Source organism: Phyllostomus hastatus, unplaced genomic scaffold (genome assembly GCF_019186645.2).
Source record: "Phyllostomus hastatus isolate PE091 unplaced genomic scaffold, TTU_PhHast_1.1 phas_contig_38, whole genome shotgun sequence".
NCBI classification, from domain to species: domain Eukaryota; kingdom Metazoa; phylum Chordata; class Mammalia; order Chiroptera; family Phyllostomidae; genus Phyllostomus; species Phyllostomus hastatus.
The window spans coordinates 3,167,214-3,189,060 of NW_025333869.1; the positions used below are offsets into that span (position 1 = coordinate 3,167,214).

Sequence of the window (21,847 nt, forward strand, 5' to 3'; positions counted from 1 at the left end):
CCATGGTTATGTAAAATGTTAACATTAGGAGAAGCTAGGTAAAGAGCATATGGGAATTAGCTTTGTAACTCTTCTGTAAATCTAGAGTTATTAAAAAATAAAAAGTAAAAAAAAATGACATTGGCCAAAAACAGTTGACTATATTTTGTTTCATAGAAAGCTCATCATAAAATATGCCCCTTCTAAAAACAAACAGACAAAAAAACCCTCACAGACACAAACAATAGTATAGTGATTTCCAGAAGGAAAAGGGGGTGGGGAAGTAGAAAAGGGTAAAGGTGGGGAGAGTGATGGAAGGAGACTCAACTTACAGTGGTGAACACACAATACAATATACAGATAATATAGAATTGTACACCTGAAATCTATATAATTTTATTAATTAATATCACCTCAATAAATTCAACAAAAATTCACCCTGGCTGGTACGGCTTAGTGTATTTGTACTGAGTGCTGGTCTGCCAACAAAAAGGTCTGGGATAGATCCCCTGCCAGGGCACATGCCTGGGTTGCGGCCACGCTCCAGCAGGGGGCACGCAAGAGGCAATCACATATTGATGTTTCCCTCTCTTTCTCTCTCCCTTCCCCTTCTCTAAAAATAAATAAGTAAAATAAATACTAAAAAATAATAATATGGTCACATGAACATACTGTGCTGAAAATGTCAGAAGGATGTGCACATAAAAGAATATATGTTTGGTGTCAGGTAAATTTCAGTTGGTCTCGGGAAATGGTGTGTGCCCTTCACTTTATACAGTTTCTTACATATGGGCAATTTTAGTGTTAATACCAAGTTGCTAGCTTGCTTTTCCCTCATTTTATAGAGTAAGATGGTCACAAATATTAGTTTAGATAAATTTATTTTCTGCTAAGAATTTTATCTAAAGTACAGTGCCAGCTGTTCACATTCAGACATGAAATTCATGCACATCTTTCCTTTCTCTTGAGAATCCTGGATCCAGACAGCATGTCTCTCAGATAGCCATCTCTCAACTCAGCAAACAAGACAGAAAACCAGCTAGTTTCTAAAGGACCAGGTGTGGTGTATATATTGGGAAAGGTAATCTGGAAAATGTATTTAACAATTTACGTAACACTCATCGTCCTAAGTATTTTCACAATGTAAACACTTTTAATATTCATAAAAACCTTGTTAGCTACGTACCACTATCACCATCCTTTTACAGCTTAGGAGGGAGAACCACTTTTCCTGTCAAAGCCGCCTTGCACCCACCCCCCGCCGTTTCCTCTCTATGCGCATGTGCAACCCCGCCTCCTCCTCTCGGCTAGTCCTTCCCGGCCTCCAGCCCTCAGGGGGAAACAATCCCAGGCCTCCACGTCCACTCTGCCAGGGAGCTGAGGGTGGGAAGGAAGGCCGCTGGGGCCCACACAGTTCAAGGGTGAGGCAGTGCCCGTTGATAGGGGAAGTCCCAAGAACCTCAGCGGTACTACAGGAGTCTGCAGCACTTACAGCTGAAGGAACACCGGGCGGAGGCTTCCCTGTCCATAACGGTGAGTGTCAGCGTGGCTCTCGGGCTTCAAGGATTCGTGGGCGTCCAGCCCCAGTGCAGAACGGACGGCGTCCTCATGTGGCCGCTGTTAGGGAGTGCGTGTGTGTGACGTGTGCACTGGGGGAGAAGTACGCGTGCGCGCGATAGGTTTTTTGTGAAATGCGGGTATCAGGAGTACTTGCTGTATTTTGTTGTTCTGAGCACTTATATTTCGTTAGCTGCTTTATATTTCTTTATGTATATAATACATGCGACTGGAGCTTGGACAGGTTTTCAGGGCCTCCATTTTTCAGTTAAATCACTGGGAAAATGGAACAGGGAAAGGGCTGGACTAGCTAGTCAAACAAGGCCCTTTCTTGGCTCTAGCATTCTCCAGATTCAAAATTATTATTTGTTATGTTTTCATTTGTTGTTATGTATAATCATGACACAGTATCCTGAAGCCATGGACGGCTGTGTGACGTGGAAAGTCTGGGACAAATTTCAGAAGAGAGAGGTGAGATGGAGCTGAGGGGTGGGTGCATAAGCTACGTCATAAATGTCACCCCTTTGGAGAGTTTGTGACCTTATATTCAGGGATGAAACTAAGGAAATTCTGTCATAACTCTTCTCTCGATACCTCGTACTCCCCTCCTTCTTGATTTACTCTTAATTCTTTCCAGAGGTGAGCTGCCCCCAGTGTCCCATTGATTGTTGATGGTATCTAGAGAAGTACTGAGGTTCCCTGCCTCCTGGCTTTATACACACAGAGAGTGGTAGTGCTGTCAGTTCCTTTTTGGATTATCTGGTTTGAACTTATTTGAAAGATGTTTTAAAAATGAGTATGCTAGGATCATGTGATTTGCTAAGTGGCGAAACAAATATTGAAAGCTAGGTCTGCGGATTCCTAGCTACTATCTGTTTTTCTCACTGTTAGGTCAAATTTAGTTTCTTACTAAAAGATCCTTTTGAAAATTGTAAGCAGGTTAGAACAAACATTAAAAAATTTACCTTGTCTTAAACATCCCCATCCCTTTTTTCAGAGGTTTCTTGGATTATTTGACCTCAAGGGATCAATGGTGTTAGCAGGTAAATAGATAAACAATATGGCTTGAGGGTTTTTTTTTTCTCTACAACATCAGTTTTAACAAATCCGTAGTGCATCCTACTTTAGATTATTATTCTATGTTAAACTTATCTTTTTATGTTTTTAATTTTTGTGTCACAGAACCTAAATTGATAATAAATCAGTAAGAAACAAATGTTTACATTCACTCAGTGAAAAATATGTCTAAGCTCAACATATATCGGAGCTACACGTGGACATGTAAGTATCTTGTGTGTGGAGCTGTGTAGGCAGGTGAATGCAGGAACTGCGAGGCAGGATAAGTTCTCCTCACTTCCTTCTTCCTTTTCCCTCAGCACTGCTTTCTCCAAGAACAGAAAATGAACAAATCCCAGGTGAGTTTTTTTTGTTGTTGTTGTTTATTAATCCCCACTTTTTAAAAATGTGTTTTCTAAAATTTTTTAAAGATTAATATTTTTATAATGAAAAAGTAGAAACAGGCATAATTTTACATTAAGGGAAATGTAGAAAGAGTAGGAAATCCAAAGTGGAACAGTTGGTAAAATTAGGGGTAAGATATTTAATTTTACAGTTAACCAAGTTATTGTAGAATTTCTTTGATCTTTCTAATAACAGTACTGACATAAATGCATTATATTGCCTATAATCATTGCTTGGTGGAAACAGCACAGTGCTAAGGTAGAACTTAGTAAATATAATTTTCAGATTTGAGTTGACAGCTTTCTCATGGTCCTGCTTGATCCAGGAATAAAATGAAGATCTGGTTGAATGGAGAGACTTTATGTTTCCAAAATAATTCCCCATAAATGTTTATATCAGCGTGTTTGTATTTTTACCTTGAGGAATAGATATCTCTGCCTTTCAGTTCTGCATTTGCATTCACATTTCAACCCAGTGAATGCAGTCTTGGTCCTTCACCACTGCTAACATGAATCAGTTCTGGAAAAGGCCACCAAATTGTAGTAAAATCCAGTTTTTGTTTTTGTCTTTCTTGATCCCTCTGCAGTATTTGACACTTTGATCGATAGTCTGTTTTGAAAGTCTCCTCTGTTGTCTATGATACTGCCCTCATAGCTATCTTTTTGTAACTCTGATAGAATTTATTTCTAACACCCCATGAAGTATCTTTTCCTTTTGCTCCAGACATTGCTTTATCTCTGGGTTATTGATTATCCATTGCTTATCTGTGCTTGGCCCATTGTTCTCCCCAGCCTGTGTATTTTTCATGAATAGTATTATCTTTTTTAAAATAAAAGCTTTTGAATTGTTAATATATAAACGTGGTTTATTTTTTTTTAAGATTTTATTTATTTATTTTTAGAGAGAGAAACATCAATATGTGGTTGCCTCTTGAGCACCCCCTACTGGGGACCTGCTCTGCAACCCAGGTATGTGCCCTGACTGGGAATCAAACCAGTAATTTGGTTCGCAGGCAGGCGCTCACTCCACTGAGCCACACCTAAACGTGGTTTAAAAAGTGATATAGAAGATCATAAGTAAAACCTTACATTTCCATTCTCTCTATACTTGATGCTCCCTCTAAGTACAAATATATTTATCGTATAAACCGAGATACTTTTCACTAAGAGTGGAAGAGGTTCTACAGACAATTATGCTGGGACAACTGGCATATATTGGAATCCCAGACAAACTGGAGTGTTATGACCGCCCTACTATTGATATCCATTATTAATGTTTTTTTTTGTTTGTCTTCCAGGTATTTCTTTATTCAGTTAATAGAAAATATGTATGCATGTTCTTGTATGCCCTCTCTCTTTACTTAAAGAGAAATGCATTATCCTTAAATGCTTCTCAAGTTTAGATGCAGCTGTACATCACTGGCATTTTGTTAACATGCTGATTTTGATGTAGTAGAGTTGGGTGGGGCCCTGGATTCTATATTTCTAATAAACTCCCAAATTAAGCTGATTCTGCTGTTAAAGGAACCATACATTGAATAGCAAGTTCACACACTATTTTCCTTTTTTGTTGGTGCTGGTTTTTTTCCACTTCTTTTTTTTTATCCAGTCTCAGAGATCTCTTTGTAACAGAACATGGATTGTTGCTTCATTTTATCTTCATTTTATGTTACAACTGTATAGTAAACCAATTATGGATGTTCCATAGTTTATTTAACTAGGTGTTAACTACTTCCAATCTTTTTCTACTACAAGCCATGTTTGAATGAATAACCTTATACATATAGATTTATTCTGTCAGATAAATTACCAGAAGTAGGATCACTAGATCAAACAGTAAATACAGTTGATAATCTTGATTAGTTTGTGCGATTGTACTTGGTGCGATTATAATATCATTTTGTATTCCCTTTACACTACATGAGACTGCTTATTTCTCCATAGCTATTCTTTATAGATTATGTGGTTCAACTTTTGGCCACTGATGGGTAAAAAAGTGATATTTTATGTAGTTTGCATCTGCAATATCCTAACTATGAGTGAAGCTGAATATTTTTTCATGTATCTAAAAGTTGTATTAAAGTTTCAGTGAACTGTCTGTTCATACCTTTTGTCTATTTTGCTCATAGGTTTTTGGCTTTTATTTATTTTTTTCCAGTATCTAGTTAGCTCTTTATATATCGTATTAGGGATACTAATGGTTGTTTATTATATGACTAACAATTTTCTGGTATATCATTTGTCTTTTTGATAATTGCCCATGGTATTTCCCCCGCCATGCAGATATTCTGTTTCAGAAGACCACATTTCACTTATTCATCAGATTTCCTTAGGCTACAGATGGCTGTGACACTTTCTCAGACTCTCCTTGTTTTTGATTAACTTAACAGTTTTGAGGTGTACAGGTCAGGTGTTTTGTAGAATGTCCCTCAATTAGGAGTTGTCTGCTCTTTTTCTCATGTTAGTCTGGGATTATGAGTTTCTTGAAGGAACAGGTCATGTCATTTGGTAATGTCTAATCAACAGGAAAAGTTCTATCAAGTTGATGTATCAATGCTGATCACCTGGCTGAGGTCTTGTGGTCAAGTTTCTCCACTGTAAAGTTACTGTTATTTTCTTTATTTTCATACTGTATTCTTTGGTAGGAAGTGGGGAGTGTTAACTTAAAAATAAAAAGGCTTTTTGTTATTATTGATTTTAGAGAAAGAGAAAGGATAAGAGAGCAAGAAATAAAATTGATTTGTTGTTCCACTTATTTATGCTTTCATTGGTTGATATTTATGTGTGCCCTGATGTGGGATCAAACCCAGAACCTTAGGATATTGGGATGACACTCTTCTGATCTACCCAGCAAGGGCAAAAAGGCCTCCTTTAAAATAAAGTGAGAGGCAGAAAGTATTTATTGAGATCAATAAGAATAACTGCTTTGAGATCATTAATTCAGGCTAGAGTCCAAATGCTATTCCAGTTAGGAAACAAAAGCAATGGATATTTATCTGTAAGACAGGGAAGGGAATAATCACATCAATAAAAGGAAGGTATTTCTGTTGGTGCAGATAGCATAATGATGCTAATTCTAAATAATGGTTTGTTTTAATGTCCTATATTTTCAAATTCTATTTATAATTATTATGCTCATTTTATTTTTAACTATGTTGTATTGATTATGCTATTACAGTTAATCCCATTTTTCCCCCTTTACTCCCCTTCACCTGTACACCCCCTCCCACCCACATTCCCCCCCTTTAGTTCATATCCATGCGTCGTACTTGTAAGTTCTTTGGCTTCTACATTTCCTATATTATTCTTAACCTCCCCCTGTCTATTTTCTACCTACCATTTTTGCTACTTATTCTCTGTACCTATTTCCCCTCTCTCCCCCTCCCACTCCCCTACTGATAACCCTCCATGTGATCTCCATTTCTCTGATTCTGTTCCTGTTCTAGTTGTTTGCTTAGTTTTTTAAATTTTTGTTTGTAGGTTCACTTGTCGATAGTTGTGAGTTTGTTGTCATTTTACTGTTCGTATTTTTGATCTTCTTCATTTCTCAGATAAGTCCCTTGAACATTTCATGCAGTAAGGGCTTGGTGATGATGAACTCCTTTAACTTGACCTTGTCTGGGAAGCACTTTATCTGCCCTTCCATTCTAAATGATAGCTTTGCTGGATAGAACAATCTTGGATGTAGGTCCTTGCCTTTCCTGACTTGGAATACTTCTTTCCAGCCCCTTCTTGCCTGCAAGGTCTATTGAGAAATCAGCTAATAGTCTTATAGTAACTCCTTTGTAGTTAACTGTCTCCTTGTCTCTTGCTGCTTCTAAGATTCTCTCCTTCTCTTTAATCTTGGCTAATGTAATTATGATGTGCCTTGGTGTGTTCCTGCTTGGGTCCAACTTCTTTGGGACTCTCTGAGCTTCCTGGACTTCCTGGAAGTCTATTTCTTTTGCCAAATTGGGAAAGTTCTCCTTCGTTATTTTTTCAAATAAGTTTTCAATGTCTTGCTCTTTCTCTTTCTCTTCTATGATTCAGATGTTGGAATATTTAAAGATATCCTGGAGGCTCCTAAGCCTCTCCTCATTTCTTTGAATCCTTGTTTCTTCATTCTTTTCTGGTTGAATGTTGCTTTCTTCCTTCTGGTTCACACTGTTAATTTGAGTCCCAGTTTGAGTCCCTTCCCTTCACTGTTGGTTTCCTGCACATTTCCCTTTATTTCACTTAGCATAGTCTTCATTTTTTCATCTAATTTGCGAACATCTTCAACCAATTCTGTGAGCATCCTGATTACCAGTGTTTTGAACAGTGCATCTGATAGGTTAATTATCTCTTCATTGCTTAGTTGTATTTTTTGTGGAGCTTTGATCTGTTCTTTAATTTGTGCCGTTTTTGTTTATTTGTTTGTTTGTTTGTTTGTTTTTTGTCTGGGCATGCCTATTATGTAGTAAGGCGCAGAGCCTTAGGTGTTCACCAGGGCGGGGCAACCCAAGTTGCTGCATTGTGACTCTATATGTGGGGGAGGGGTCCACGAGGGAACTATGGTGCTTGCTCCACTCTCTGATGGTTTTCAGTCACATCCCCTGCGATGCATAAGCAAACTGGGCCCTTGTGATGCTGATTCCCATGTGTGTGGGCTTGTGTATGTTCTAGGATAGGACCCTGTGGGTCTGTCCAACAAACTCTCCTGTGAGGCTGGGAGTTTCTCCCCCTGCTGCCTCAACCCCCACCGGTGTTTTCAATCAGATGGTTGAGGCTTTATTTCCCCATGCTGGAGCCCTGGGTTTTGCAGTCTGTCTTGCTCCCCAGTTGCTCCTTGCAGTTTATCTGCACGGGAATGTGGACCGCCTGCTCCACCAGCTGCTGCCTCGTAGGGTCTGCCAGCTGCTGCCTTACCACAGGTCCTCTCCTCCTGGCTACCTGTCTCCACCCCTCCTACCAGTCTGGGTGAGTGTTTCTTCTTTAACTCCTTGGTTTTCGGACTTCCATACAGTTTGATTTTCTGGCAGTTCTGGTTGTTTTTTGTTTTCAAAACTGTCCTTTTGGTTGTGTGAGGAGGCACAGTGTGTCTACCTATGCCTCCATCTTGGCTGTAAGTCAGCAGTTTGTATTTTAAAAAGTCCACTTAAAGAATTTTTTTTCTCTTAGTCTCTGTGGGCTATGTTTAGAATCACAATTTTAAGAGACAGGGACCTGGCTGGCATAGCTCAGTGGACTGAGCGCAGGCTACGAACCAAAGTGTCACAGGTTCGATTCCAGTCAGGGTACATGCCTGGGTTGCAAGCCACAGCCCCCAGCAACCGCACATAGATGTTTCTCTCTCTCTCTCTCTCTCTCTCATCTCCTTCCCTTCCCTCTCTAAAAATAAATGAAATCTTAAAAAAAAAAAAGAGCCAGGGAAATACTGTAAGTTTTGTTGGCATTATTATTTGGCAATGTTTTCCATGTAATTTAATATACCAAGTAAGCCTAATTAGTTTAATTTCATACTTTTGTAAAGAGGGGAAAAAAAACTTAGAGGTGTGTCAGGGTTACTTCTGAAAAATTTCAAAGTTCTTTAAAATGTCAAAGCCTAAAAAGACTTTATTTTGAATCTTGGGAAATTTGTCAGCATATCTAAAGTTTTAAAACATTTAAGGTATTGTGGAACACTTAAGGTATTTATTTAATCAGGACAATAAAGACTTTGCAGGCAAATACAGATAATTAAATAGTCATAAGCAAAATTTTTGCTTTCCAATATTGAGAAGACTCAGTGTACTTACAAAATTAAAGATTTGATGATAAAAAGCACAGGAAATTATTTAAATAAAATCTTTGTTTTCCTTTTATAATCACTTATTAAAACCTTACCAATAATACAGACAAATGTTCTTTTTATTAAGTTCTATCTTTACAAAAGTATATCATTGATAGTAAAACTTAATTTTTAAAAAGCCTATATAATAATATTTTAACTTTAGCCAGCTTAATATGTAAGGTAAAATTATTTTTTTCTCTTTCTTCTCTGAAATAACCAGGACAAAATTAATTTTGTTTTTCCTAAGGAAAGCATATCTCCACATTTTATACCATCTTTTATTGAAAATACATATCAAGTTTTTTCATATTTAGAATTTTTAACCATTAGAAACCTTATTTTTATAAGAAGCAAAAGTAAGCATTTAGAAGTTTTTAGATTGGCGAATTTTTTAACATTTCATATTCTCTATAATAATAATTTATAATTTCCAGAAACATGTGTTTTCATATTATAGCATAGACATTTTTATTGACATGCAAATGTTCAGTTTCTCTGTATTAAGAAGCCAGGAGGCACTTCTGGCCAAGATGGAGGTGTAGGTAAATATTTTTGCCTCTTCACACAACCAAAAGGATAAAAACACATTTAAAAACAAAAATAACCAGAACTGCTAAAAATTGAACTGTATGGAAGTCTGACAACAAAGGAGTTTAGAAGCATTCATTCAGTCTGGTAGGAGGGACAGAGAGGGGCAGATCAGGCAGAGAGAATGTGCAGCAAGGCAGAGGCTGGTGACAAGGTCAGGGAAGGTGGGCAAGGGAGTGGCTGGGGGCCCAGGCGGTCCCACGTTTGTACGAGGATAAACCAGGAGGACCACCTGGGGAGAGAGATGGACTATGCAACCCAGGTTTCCAGTGTGGAGAAATAAAGCCTCAAAACCTCTGGTTGTAAATATCTATAGGCGTTGTGGTGGCAGGAGAAACTCACAGGTTCACAGGAGAGTTTATTGGACAGACCCACAGGGTCCTAGAACATACACAAACCTGCCATCCTGTAATCAGTGTCAGAAGGGCCCAATTTGCTTGCGGTTAGCAAGGGAAGTGACTGAAAGCTGGTGAGAGCTGAACAAGTAGCACTGTTCCCTCTCTGACCACTCCCCACCCCACTCCCTGCATACAGCGCTACAGAGTAGCAAAGGGGGTTGCCTGGCCTTGGCAAATACCTAAGGCTCTGCCACTTACTATGTAACAGGTACATGGAAGCAAAGAAATATGGCCCAAATGAAAGAACAGATCAAAGCTTCAAAAATAGAACTATGTGATGAAAAGATAGCCAGCTTATCATATGCAGCGTTCAAAACACTGGTAATCAGGCTGATCACAGAAATGGTTGAGCATGGTCATGAAATAGAGGAAAAAGTGAAGGCTGTGGAAAGAGAAATAAAGGAAAATGTACAGGGAACCAACAGTGACAGGAAGAAAACTGGGACTCAAATCAATGATTTGGAACAGAAGGAAGAAAAACATTGAAACAGAACAGAATGAAGAAACAAGAATTCAAAAAAGTGAGGAGAAGCTGAGGAACCTCCAGGACAACTTTACATGTCCCAGCATCCAAATTGTAGGGGTGCCAGAGGAGAAGAGGAAGAGCAAGACATTGAAAACTTATTTGAAAAAATAACGAAGGAGAACTTTCCCAATTTGGCAAAAGAAATAGACTTCCAGGAAGTCCAGGAAGCTCAGAGAGTCCCAAAGAAGTTGGACCCAAGCAGGAACACACCAAGGCACATCATAATTACATTAGCCAAGATTAAAGAGAAGGAGAGAATCTTAGAAGCAGCAAGAGACAAGGAGACAGTTAACTACAAAGGAGTTACTATAAGACTATTAGCTGATTTCTCAATAGACCTTGCAGGCAAGAAGGGGCTGGAAAGAAGTATTCCAAGTCAGGAAAGGCAAGGACCTACATCCAAGATTGTTCTATCCAGCAAAGCTATCATTTAGAATGGAAGGGCAGATAAAGTGCTTCCCAGACAAGGTCAAGTTAAAGGAGTTCATCATCACCAAGCCCTTACTGCATGAAATGTTCAAGGGACTTATCTGAGAAATGAAGAAGATCAAAAATACGAACAGTAAAATGGTAACAAACTCACAGCTATTAACTGAACCTAAAAAAAAAAAAAACAACTAAGCAAATCAGAATCAGAGAAATGGAGATCACATAGAGGGTTATCAGTGGGGGAGTGGGTGAGGCAAGAGGGGGAAAGTTACAGAGCATAAGTACCATAAATGGTAGGTAGAAAATAGACAGGGAGGAGGTTAAGAATAATATAGGAAATGTAGAAGCCAAAGAACTTACATGTATGACCCATGGACATGAACTAAAGAGAGGGAATGCAGGTTGGAGAGGGTGTACAGGTGAAGGGGAATAAAGAGGGGAAATGGGACAATTGTAATAACATAAACAATAAAACATATTTTAAAAAAAGAAAAGTATGTGAACAGTAAAAAAAGATAAAAACTCACAGGTATCAACAACCTGAACCTAAAAAAAAAAAAAAAGAAAAAGAAAAAACAAACAACTAGAACAGGAACAGAATTAGAGAAATGGAGATCACATTGATGATTATGAGCAGGGGGAGGGAGTGGGGAGAATGGGGGAAAAGGTATAAGGAATGGGAAGCATAAATGGTAGGTACAAAATGGACAGGGGGTTGGTAAGTATAGTATAAGAAATGGAGAAGCCAAAGAACTTATATGTACAACCAATGGACATGAACTAAGGGGTGGGAATATTGGTGGGGCGAGTGCAGGATGCAGGGGAATAAAGGAGAGAAAAAATGGGGCAAGTGTAATACCATAATAAAGTATACTAATCAATTTGAAAAGAAGCCAACAGTAGGTACACCATTCATTTATAAATTAATATTTTTAAAATTTCATTTTATTGCAGCAGATAACATGAACTTATGATTTGTAAACCCAATTAAAATAATTGCATTAAATGTTAAAAAATCTAATGAAATGTCTGTTTTAATAAAACCTAAAAACTGAAACCACTATTAATATTAAATAATAATAATTTCTAACATCATGTGATACTGTAAAGGATTTTGGTTACTTTCTGTTGTATTTCTTATTTATATAAGTACTAAATCTTGGGGGGCATATCAAATAACTTTTATTATTATTTTCCTTTTAAACAGTAAATGATGGATAAATATTTTCCTTTTTTTTCTTGTTTAAGTACAGTTGTCTCCATTTTCACCTCACCATGTCCCTACTCCCCATCCCCACCACCCACCCTCAAACCTGCCCCCTTTGGCTTTGTCCATGTGTCTTTTATACATGTTCCTTGAAGGCCCTTCCCCTATTATCCCCCATTATCCCTTTACCTCCTCTTCTCTGATTAATGTCAGTTTGTTCTTTATTTTAATGTCTTTGGTTGTATTTCCCTTGCTTGTTTGTTTTGTTCATTAGGTTCCATTTATAGGTGAGATCATATGGTATTTGTCTTTAACTGCCTGTCTTACTTCACTTAGCATAATGCTCTCCAGTTCCATCCATGCTGTCGCAAAGAGTAAGAGCTGCTTCTTTCTTTCTGCTGCGTAGCATTCCATTGTGTAAATGTACCATAGTTTTTTCATCCACTTTTTTACTGATGGGCTCTTAGGATGCTTCCAACACTTGACTATTGTAAATTATGCTGCTATGAACATTGGGATGCATAGGTTCTTTTGAACTGGTGTTTCAGGATTCTTGAGTTATAATCCCAGCAGTCATATTGCTGGGTCAAAAGGCAGTTCCATCTTTAGTTCTGAGGAAATTCCATAGTGTTTTCCACAGTGGATGTACCAGTCTGCATTCCCACCAACAGTGTTCTAGGGTTCCCTTTTCTCCACAACCTCTGCCACACTTGTTTCTTGTTGATTTGTTAATGGCCATTCTGCTGGATATGAAGTGGTATCTCATTGTGGTTTTAATTTACATCTCTCTGACGGCTACTGATGCTGAGCATCCTTTCATATGTCTCTGGCCCCTCTGTATGTCCTCCTTGGAAAAGGGTCTTTTAAGATCCTTTGCCCATTTTTTAATTGAGTTGTTTGTCTTCCTAGAGTGTAGTCATATGAGTTCTTTATATGTTTTGGAGATTAAACCCTTCTCTGAGGTATCATTTGCAAATATGTTTGCCATATGTTTGGTTCCCTTTTCATTTTGCTGTTGTTTTCTTTAGCCATGCAAAAGCTTTTTATTTAGATCAGGTTCCATTTGTTTATTCTTTCATTTATGTCCCTTGCTCTAGAGGACATAGCGGTGAAAATGTCGCTGCATGCAATATCAGATTTTCCTGCCTATGTTCTCTTCTAGGACTTTTATGGTGTCATGACTTATATTTAAGTCTTTTATTCACCTTGAATTTATTCTTTTGCATGGTGTAAGTTGGTGATTGAGTTTTATTTTCTTGCATGTAGATGTCCACATCTCCCTACAGTATTTCTTGAAGATGCTGTTTTTCTCCATTTTATGCTTCTGCCTCCTTTGTTGAATGTTAGTTGACCATGGAAAGTTGGGCTTATTTCTGGGGTCTCTATTGTGTTCCATTGGTCTATTTGTCTGTTCTTATGCCACCACCATACTGTTTGATCACAGTTGCCTTGTGATATAGTTTTATATCAAGTATTGTGATCACTCATACTTTGTTCTTTCTCAAAGTTGCCATGGCTATTCAGGGTCAATTATGGTTATATATAAATTTTTGAAATGTTTGTTGTATATCTGTGAAATATATCATTGATATTTTAATAGGGTTTGCATTGAGTCTATAAATTGCTTTGGGTAATATGGGCATTTTCATGATGTTAATTTCTTCTAGTCTATGAACACTGTATATGCCTCCATTTTTTTATGTCTTCCTTAATTTCTTTCTTCAGTGTTGGGTAGTTTCCTGAGTACAGCAGGTCTTTTACCTCCTTGATAAGGTTTATTTCTAGGTACTTTATTTTTCCTTTTGTTATAACAATAGGATTTTTTCCTGATTTCTGATTCTGATCTTTTATTATTTGTGTATAAAAGTGCTTTTGATTTCTGATATTGACCTTGAACCCTGCTGTTTTGCCAGATTCACTTATAAGGTTGAGTCGTTTTTTGGTGGAGTTTATAAGGTTTTCTATGTTACCTGCAAACAATGACAGCTTTATGTCCTCCTTTCTGATTTGGATAACTTTTACTTCTCTTTCTTGTTTGATCACTGTGGTTAGGACTTCCAATACCATATTGAATAAAAGTGGTGAAAGTGAGCATGCTTTTCTGGTTCCTGATCTTAGTGGGAAAGCTTTTAATTTTTGCCCATGAAGTAGGATGTTGGCTGTAGATTTCTCATTTATGGAATTATCATGTTGAAGAATGCTTCCTCTATTCCCACTTTGCTGAGTATTTTTATCGTAAATGGGCACTGTACCTTATCGAATAGTTTTTTCATGTCTATTGATATAATTATGTGGTGTTTGTCTTTCCTTTTATTTGTGTGATGTATTACAGTTATTGATTTACAGATATAGTAACATTCTTGCATCCCTGGGATGAATCCCACTTGATCATAGTTTATGATCTTAATATATTGCTGGATGTAGTTTGCCAGTATTTTGTTGAGGATTTTAGCATCTGTCTTCATCAGCAACATGGGCCTGTAGTTTTCTTTCTTTCTTGTGTCTCTATCTGGTTTTAGGATTAGGATGATGCTGGCTTCATAAAAAAATTTGGAAGTCTTCCCTCTTCTTAGATGTTTTGGAATAGTCTGTGAAGAATAGGGGTTAACCCTTCCTTAAAAATGCTTTTTAAAATTCTCCCGTGAAACCATCTGGTCCAGGGCTTTTGTGTGCTGGGAGATTTTAAATTACTGCTTCAATTTCATCAGCTGTTTTTGGTCTGTTCAGCCTTTCTGCTGCTTCTTCATTCAGTTTTGGAAGATTATGTTTTTCTAGAAATTTGTCCATTTCACCCATGTTTTCAAATTTCTTTGCATATAGTTTGTAGTAATTTGTTACAATCCTTTGTATATTTGTGGTATCAGTTGTAATCTCCTCTTTCATTTCTGATTTTATTTATTTGGGTCTTTTCTCCTTTTTTCTCTGAATCTGCTTAAGGGCTTATCAATTTTGTTTATCTTTTCAAAAAAGCAACTCTTGGATTTATTGATTTTGGATTGTTCCTTTAGTCTCTATGTAGTTTAATTCTGCTGTGATCTTGTCAGTTCCTTCTTTCTACTCACTCTGTGCTCTATTTGTTGTTCTTCCAATTCTTGTAGATGTAGGGTTAGGTGTTTTCTGTTTTTGTTTTTTTTTTAATGTTGCTATCTTTTTAGGTAGCCCTGTATTGCTATGAACTTCCCTCTCAGGACTTCCTGGGCTGTGTCCCGTAAGTGTTGGACTGCTGTGTGTTCATTTTCATTTATTTCCAGAAACTTTTTGATTTCTTCTTGATGTCATTACTGACCCATTCATTGTTTTTTAGCGTGCTATTCAGTCTCCATGAGTTGGAGTGTTTTTGAGTTTTTTCCTTGAGGTTGGTTTCTAGTTTCAGGCCTTTGTCATCTGAGAAAATGCTTGATATGATTTCAATTTTCTTGAATTTGTTGAGGCTTGTTTTGTGTCCTGTTATATAGTCTGTCTTTGAACATGTTCCATGTGCTTTGAAAAGAATGTGTATTTTGCTTCTTTGGAATGAAAGGTTCTATATATATCAGTTAAGTCAATTTGATCAAGGGGATTTCTTTCAATGCCTCAATATCCTTGTTGATATTTTCTTTGGAAGATCTATCCATTTTTGACAGTGGGGTGTTAAAATTCTCTAGTATAAGTGTGTCGCTGTCTATATCTTTCTTGAAGTCCCCCAAGCTTTTCCTTTTATATTTGGTTCTATATTTGGTGCATATATGTTTACAATGTTTGTGTCTTCTTGATGGATTCTTCCCTTATTATGAAGTGTCCTTTGGTTTCTCTGTTTATGACTTTTGTTTGAAGTCTGTTTTGTCTGATATAAGTATTGCTACCTCAGCTTTTTTTTTTTTTTACTGTGCATTTGCTTGGAATATTTTTTTCCAATCCTTCACTTTCAGTCTGTGAAGGTATTTTTTTCCCTGAGGTGGGTTTCTTGTGGGAAGCATATGTGTGGGTCATGTTTTCTTATCCATTCAGCTACCCTATGTCTTTTGATTGGAGCATTTAAACCATTAACATTTAAGGTTATTATTGATGGATACTTACTCATTTTCTCCCCTTTACACCTGTGTTTTTCTCTCTTGCACTCTTTTCCTCCATTTTGTTATAGTAGTCTCGTTAGCATATCGTGTAGTGCTGATTTGGAGGAGGAGTGTTCTTTCAGCCTTCTTTGTCTGGAAAACTCCTTTTTAATTCCATTTTATTCCATTTTAATTCCATTTTATTCCTTTTTATTCCATTTTAATTGAGAACCTCGCTGGATAGAGTGGTCTTGGTTGCAGGCCTGTGCTTTTCATTACTTGGTATATTTTTTGCCGTTCTCTCCTCACCTGTAGTTGTGTCTATTGTGAAATCAGCTGCCAGCCTTATTGGATCTTCCTTGTATGTTACTTCTTGTTCCTCCCTTGCTGCTTTTAAGATTCTCTCTTTGTTTTTAAAACTTGGAATTTTAATTATCATGTGTCTTGGAGTAGGCCTCTTTGGGTTCATCTTGATTGAAATCCTCTGTGCTTCCTGAACTTGATGGTTTTTCCCCTCCCTGGATTCGGAAAGTTTTCTTTATTTTTTCTTACAAGGTTTCCATCTTTTACTCCTTTTCTTCTGGTACTCCTATGATTTTTTTTTTTTTTTTTTGCATTTCATGTTATCTTACAGTTCCCTTAAGCTGTCTTCATATTTTTGAAGTGTTTTTTTCATGCATTTGCTCTACCTGGGTATTTCTTTCTACATTGTCTTCCATCTCACTAATTTGGTCCTCTGCTTTATCCAGTCTGCTTGTAATTCCTTCTAGTGTATTTTTATTTCAGAAATTGTATTCTTCACTTCTTCTTGGTTCTTGTTTATAGTTTCTATTTCCTTTTTCATGCTGGTGCTTGTAGTTGCCTGTGAATTCTTTGAGCATCCTTATAACCATTCTTTTGAATTCTATGTCTGATAGTTTGCTTGCCTCAATCATTTAGCTCTTTTAGTGGGAGTCTTCCATTTCTTCCAATTGTAGGGTCTTCCTTTGTCTCCCCATTTTGGGTGACTTTGTTTCTGTGATTACCGATTCACTGCTTCACTAGCTGTCTGTGTAGGGTGAACTTCTGTGGTAGGAGTTCTATGGAATTCAGTGGTGTCATCTCTTCAGTCTCCTTGCCTGGATGATCTAGTGTGCCCCTTCTTCCATTTGTGCGGGCTCTCTTGTTGTACTTGGGTTTTACCTATCTGTGGTTCCTTCGTTGGTGGGTTCTCTCCTCCAGTGGGTTTACTGGTGTTCACAACTCCTACCTTATCTTGTGTGATCAGTGGCAGGGCAAAGGTGAAATGGAATAAGACAGCAGGAGGGTATTCCATGGGACTTAAAGTACCACCAAGTAGAGGACAGATAGGAGATCCTTTGTAGAAGTACAGGTTAATTGTGATATTTCACCCAACTAATTGCTTTTTATAAAAGGTGAAAAAGAGATACGTAAGACTCTTATTAAAAGGAGAAAGAATGTGAACTGAATCCAGAAAACAGCACTTGTGTGAGGTTAGATGGTGACATATAGTGAGAGTAAGGGATAGAAACTAGGCATAGTATGTGAGTGAATAAACTTAGTCAAAACATAATAAAGCTCAGGAAGATAGTGAGTTGAGCCAAGACCAGGATGGGTGGTGTGTAGGGTTTACAATAATATGGAACAATTATTTACAATAATACAGGAACAACAATAATATGACAAGACATCTATGATCTGAATAAAAAGAATAGAAACTAAAAGACCAAGAGTGGTGCGTTACTGGAATACAAGTGAAGAGAATGTGAAAGGGAGAACAAAGAAAACCAGTCAAACAATACAATTAAACAAACTAACAAAATGAAGAAAACTAAACAGAAAGAAGAGAAATTAAAAAAACAATAATAAAATAAAAACAATGAAGGAAATAATAAAATAAAAAATAAAATGCAAGTTCTATAGGAGCAAAATGAAATTTGTCTCATTTCTGAGTTGTTGGAGTTAGCTTCTCATCTATCTCTGGATCAGTCTTTGGTCCTTTCACAGCTCCAGGTCTTATTGTCTCACACTTTCGTCGGGTGGGGGGGTAGGGAGCAAGGGGGAAGCCTCCTGCTGACTTTAAACCCTGCCAAGTAGTTCTGGTGATCTTCCTGGATGCTCCAGGAAAGGGGAGCCTGGGCTTCACTTTTTTCTTTTCTGTGGTTTTGTGGGGATGGGTTCTAGGTGTGGGCTGCTATATTCACAGGTGCCCAGCCTCCAGCTTAACCCCTCAGATCACTGTGCTGCCCCTACTGTCGGATCTTACCCATTTGGGCACCTTTAATCCCCCATGTTGTTCTGACCCCTGAGGTGCACTGATTAGGAGCACCTTGCAACCCTCCTGCTCCCTCTTTGCTTGCCTGGTTGCTGCGTACTTTCAAAATCCCTTCCAGGCAGTTTAATTCCCCTATTAAATTAAGTCTCTCTGGGGACTGCTAACAATCTGAGCCCTTGCTGCCCTCCTCTTATCAGTCCATGCAGCACCCCTCTTCTTATGCTTTCACTGGCCGGGCTACTTTGCAGGAGAGGTCCTTGCACAGCCACAGCGTCTGTGGCTGCTTTTTTTTTTTTTTTTAGTAAATTTCCCTTGGTTGCCAGCTGCTGTTCTTAACAAGCACCAGGCTTTTCACACAGCCCAACTCTCTGACCAGCCCTGAGACTCTGTGGATCACAGTCAATCATGGTCCTACTCTTCTCTCATCTCCAGGGGTCTTCCTGCCCCCAGATTTCTCTGTTACTATCTCACCCAGCGACCACAGTCCAAGGTAGGGAGCACCCCCTGCTGTGTGTCTCCCACTGTGTCTTTATTCCCCCAGTGACTTCAAGCATCCAAGTCTCTCCTAGGCTGGTCTGGCTTCCCTGCTCTGGGAAGGGAGGGAGCTGCAAAATTAGTCACTGACTCTGTTCTCTTCCAGAGTTGCTAAGGCAACAGGAACTGGGACCAAGGTTGCCATGGTAAGTCCCAGGCACGGGGGCCTAGCAACCTTCCCGTCTGCCTACAAAATTTACTTAACATCTGCTTTTTAATGTCCTCTGCAACCTTTGACTTCCACACTTCATATAATCTGGGATTCCATTTGCTCTTCACCCTGTTCTTCTGAAGATTGGCTGGGTGTTTCAGTTGGGTGCATGAGCAAGTGGGATAAGCTCCTACCTACCTTGCCGCCGTCTTTAGGTACTAAACTTCTTTAAGCCAATTACATACACCTTATTTATATCTTTTACACCAAATTATATCTTTTTATAAACCAATTTTAATAATTTCTTCCAGTAGTAGACAAGCATATACATACACAGACAGATACAAGTAGAGATGTGAAAGGTTTATTTTAAAATTTTAGCCATAAGACAGGTACACATACACATACAACCCAAATATTAATTTGTAACAATTGGAATAAGTTAAGTTTATTTAGATGGCTGAGACTTTTATTATTTTTATTTGTCCTTGATAAACATTTTTATAAGGAGACCAAGGCCAGGGTCTACCTAAGCAAAGGAACCTTTTCAGCCTCTTGTGCCTTTTAACAAACATTTTTCCATTTTTTCCTCCTTTGGTTTAGTCTTAGGCTGTTGTGGGCAGTGTTTATATTTCTGCTGTCTGTAGGAATCCTTGGAAGTTACTGAGAGTTATAAAACTGCTACTAACTTATAATTTTGCCTAATTACTGAAATAGAGTTATTAGATTATTTGAAATATCCTCTCAGGTTTTAGCTAGGACAAACGGTAAGAAATTTTAAAGCACATACCTATATAGCTAATGTATTTTTTAGGATTCACTTAGAAATTATTTGTCCTTTAGAAACTTCTGTTTATTAATTGTGCATTCTGTAGGAGTATTCATTAAATGAGTACTTACCCATTTGGAAACAGTCTTTCATGGCTCCTGTGGGTGCATGCGGGAAAAACCTCTCTTGATTTCAATTAATGCATTTGACCTCTACCAAACAAGGAGGGAGGTCCATGAACCTATGAGAACTTTACAGTGAAAGAAACTGCAGCCCATGGAAGGTACCATACCTAGTTCCAGGGTACACTGAACAATGAAGGTGAGGCCACTTTAGTTCTCTTAGTAGTCTCTAATATTAACCCCCAAATAATATGGGCTTCCAAAGTGAGAAGCAGTCAAGCCTCTCACTTTGATAATAAGTTGAGATCAATAAGAATAACTCTTTAGGTATCATTAATTCAGGCAGAAGCCTAAATAATGTTCCATTTAGGAGACAAATGGGTATTTGTGAGAAAGGGAAGGGGGATAATTAACATCAATAGAAGAAAGGAATTTTTATTATGTAGATAACATAGTGATGCTAATTCTAAACAGTTTATTTAGATTTTTAGACTGGTAGTCATCAGTCTAGTAGTCATATCTGTTTTTGTTGTTACCGTTTTGGCAAACAGTTTTTTGGGGAACAAGGTTGCTTAGGCTCAGTCCAAAGATTATTTTATCTTGTTTTAAACATTCCAAAGATTTGCAGCATTGATGTGGAAGGCAGTTCATTTGGCATGGTGGGTTCAGCTTCATTTTAAAGTGGTTTCATTTATAATACTGTTTACAGGAGTTATGGCACACCTCCTTCATGATGGAGTGTTCACATAAATTATTAGGAATTTTGTACATAAGAGTTGTGTCTTTTGTTTATTTTACTCAATTACCTATGTTAATTTGAACTCATAACTAGGTATTTACTCTTTAGTTATAGAACACTACCTTGTTGATTTTGTTGCTCACATTGTTCCAGCTCAGTTATTGAGACCACTTTCAATTAGTTTCTCTGTCTTTTTGATATACCACATTTTAGTGTTTTTATATTATACTTCCTTACTTCTCCATGGAGGACATACAGAGGACCCAGAGACATATGAAAGGATGCCCAGCATAACTAGCCATCTGAGAGATGCAAATTACAACTACAATAAGATACTACTTCACACTGGTCAGAATGGACATCATAACCAAATCAACAAACAACAAGTGTTAGTGGGGTTGTAGAGTCAAGGGTACCCTAGAACGCTGTTGGTGGGAATGCAAACTGGTGCAGCCACTGTGGAAAACACTATGGAATTTCCTCAGAAAACTAAAAATAGAACTGCCTTTCACCCAGTAATTCCACTGCTGGGACTATACTCTAAGAATCCAGAAACACTAATTCAAAAGAACCTATGCGCCCCAATGTTCATAGCAGCACAATTTACTATGCCCAAGTGCTGGAAGCAACCTAAGAGCCCATGAGCAAATAAGCCAATCTAGTAAACAAGCAAACAAAAAAAAAACAGTGGTACATTTACACGGTGGAATACTATGCAGCAGAAAAGGAGCTGCTACCCTTTGCGACAGCATGGACTGATCTGGAGAGCATTATGCTAGGCGAAATAAATCAGGTGGTGAAAGACAAATACCATTATGATCTCACCTATAAGTGGAACCTAATCAACAATGCAAACAAGCAAGCAAAATATAACTAGATATATTGAAATAAAAAACAAACTGACAGTAACCAGGGAGGAGGTGGGAGAGAGTAATGAGGCAAAAGAGGGAAGGTACATGTATAAAGGAAACATGGACAAAGCCAAAAAGAGGGGTTAAGATCAAGTGTGGGAGGTGGGGATGGCTGGGGTGGGTGGCAGTGGTTGGGGAAAAATAGAGACAACTGTACTTGAAAAAAAAATTTTTTTAAATAAACTTTTAAAAAATAAAAAGAAGATATCCCAGTATCATCTTATATAGCCCCTGTTCTAGAATTGGCCTTTTCAAAGGAGCTATGGTTTGTTTTATTGGGACAAGGTATTAGAAACCAAGTTTGGGAGGCTAGGTGTGCTTATTGCTACTGGTGTGTCATTGCTTGTAGACTCTCAGCTGACTGAACAAGGAAGTAAATG

General features: G+C 37.9%; 1 protein-coding gene across 6 annotated transcripts in view; it reads left to right on the plus strand.

Moving 5' to 3' along the window:
* Positions 1-1,270: 1,270 nt before the first annotated feature.
* Positions 1,271-21,847, plus strand: part of ZNF248 (zinc finger protein 248) — a 56,941-nt gene continuing 36,364 nt past the window's right edge. The window contains exons 1-5 of one of the 6 annotated variants that reach the window (XM_045842004.1): positions 1,271-1,512; positions 1,945-2,007; positions 2,534-2,579; positions 2,719-2,817; positions 2,913-2,951. In XM_045842004.1, coding sequence (XP_045697960.1) covers positions 2,937-2,951 — 15 coding nt within the window. In that variant the 5' untranslated portion in view covers positions 1,271-1,512; positions 1,945-2,007; positions 2,534-2,579; positions 2,719-2,817; positions 2,913-2,936. Of the gene's footprint in view, positions 1,513-1,944; positions 2,008-2,533; positions 2,580-2,718; positions 2,818-2,912; positions 2,952-18,881; positions 18,922-21,847 lie in introns of those variants that run through there. The other 5 variants (XM_045842005.1, XM_045842003.1, XM_045842006.1 and 2 more) reach the window with 5 other exon arrangements.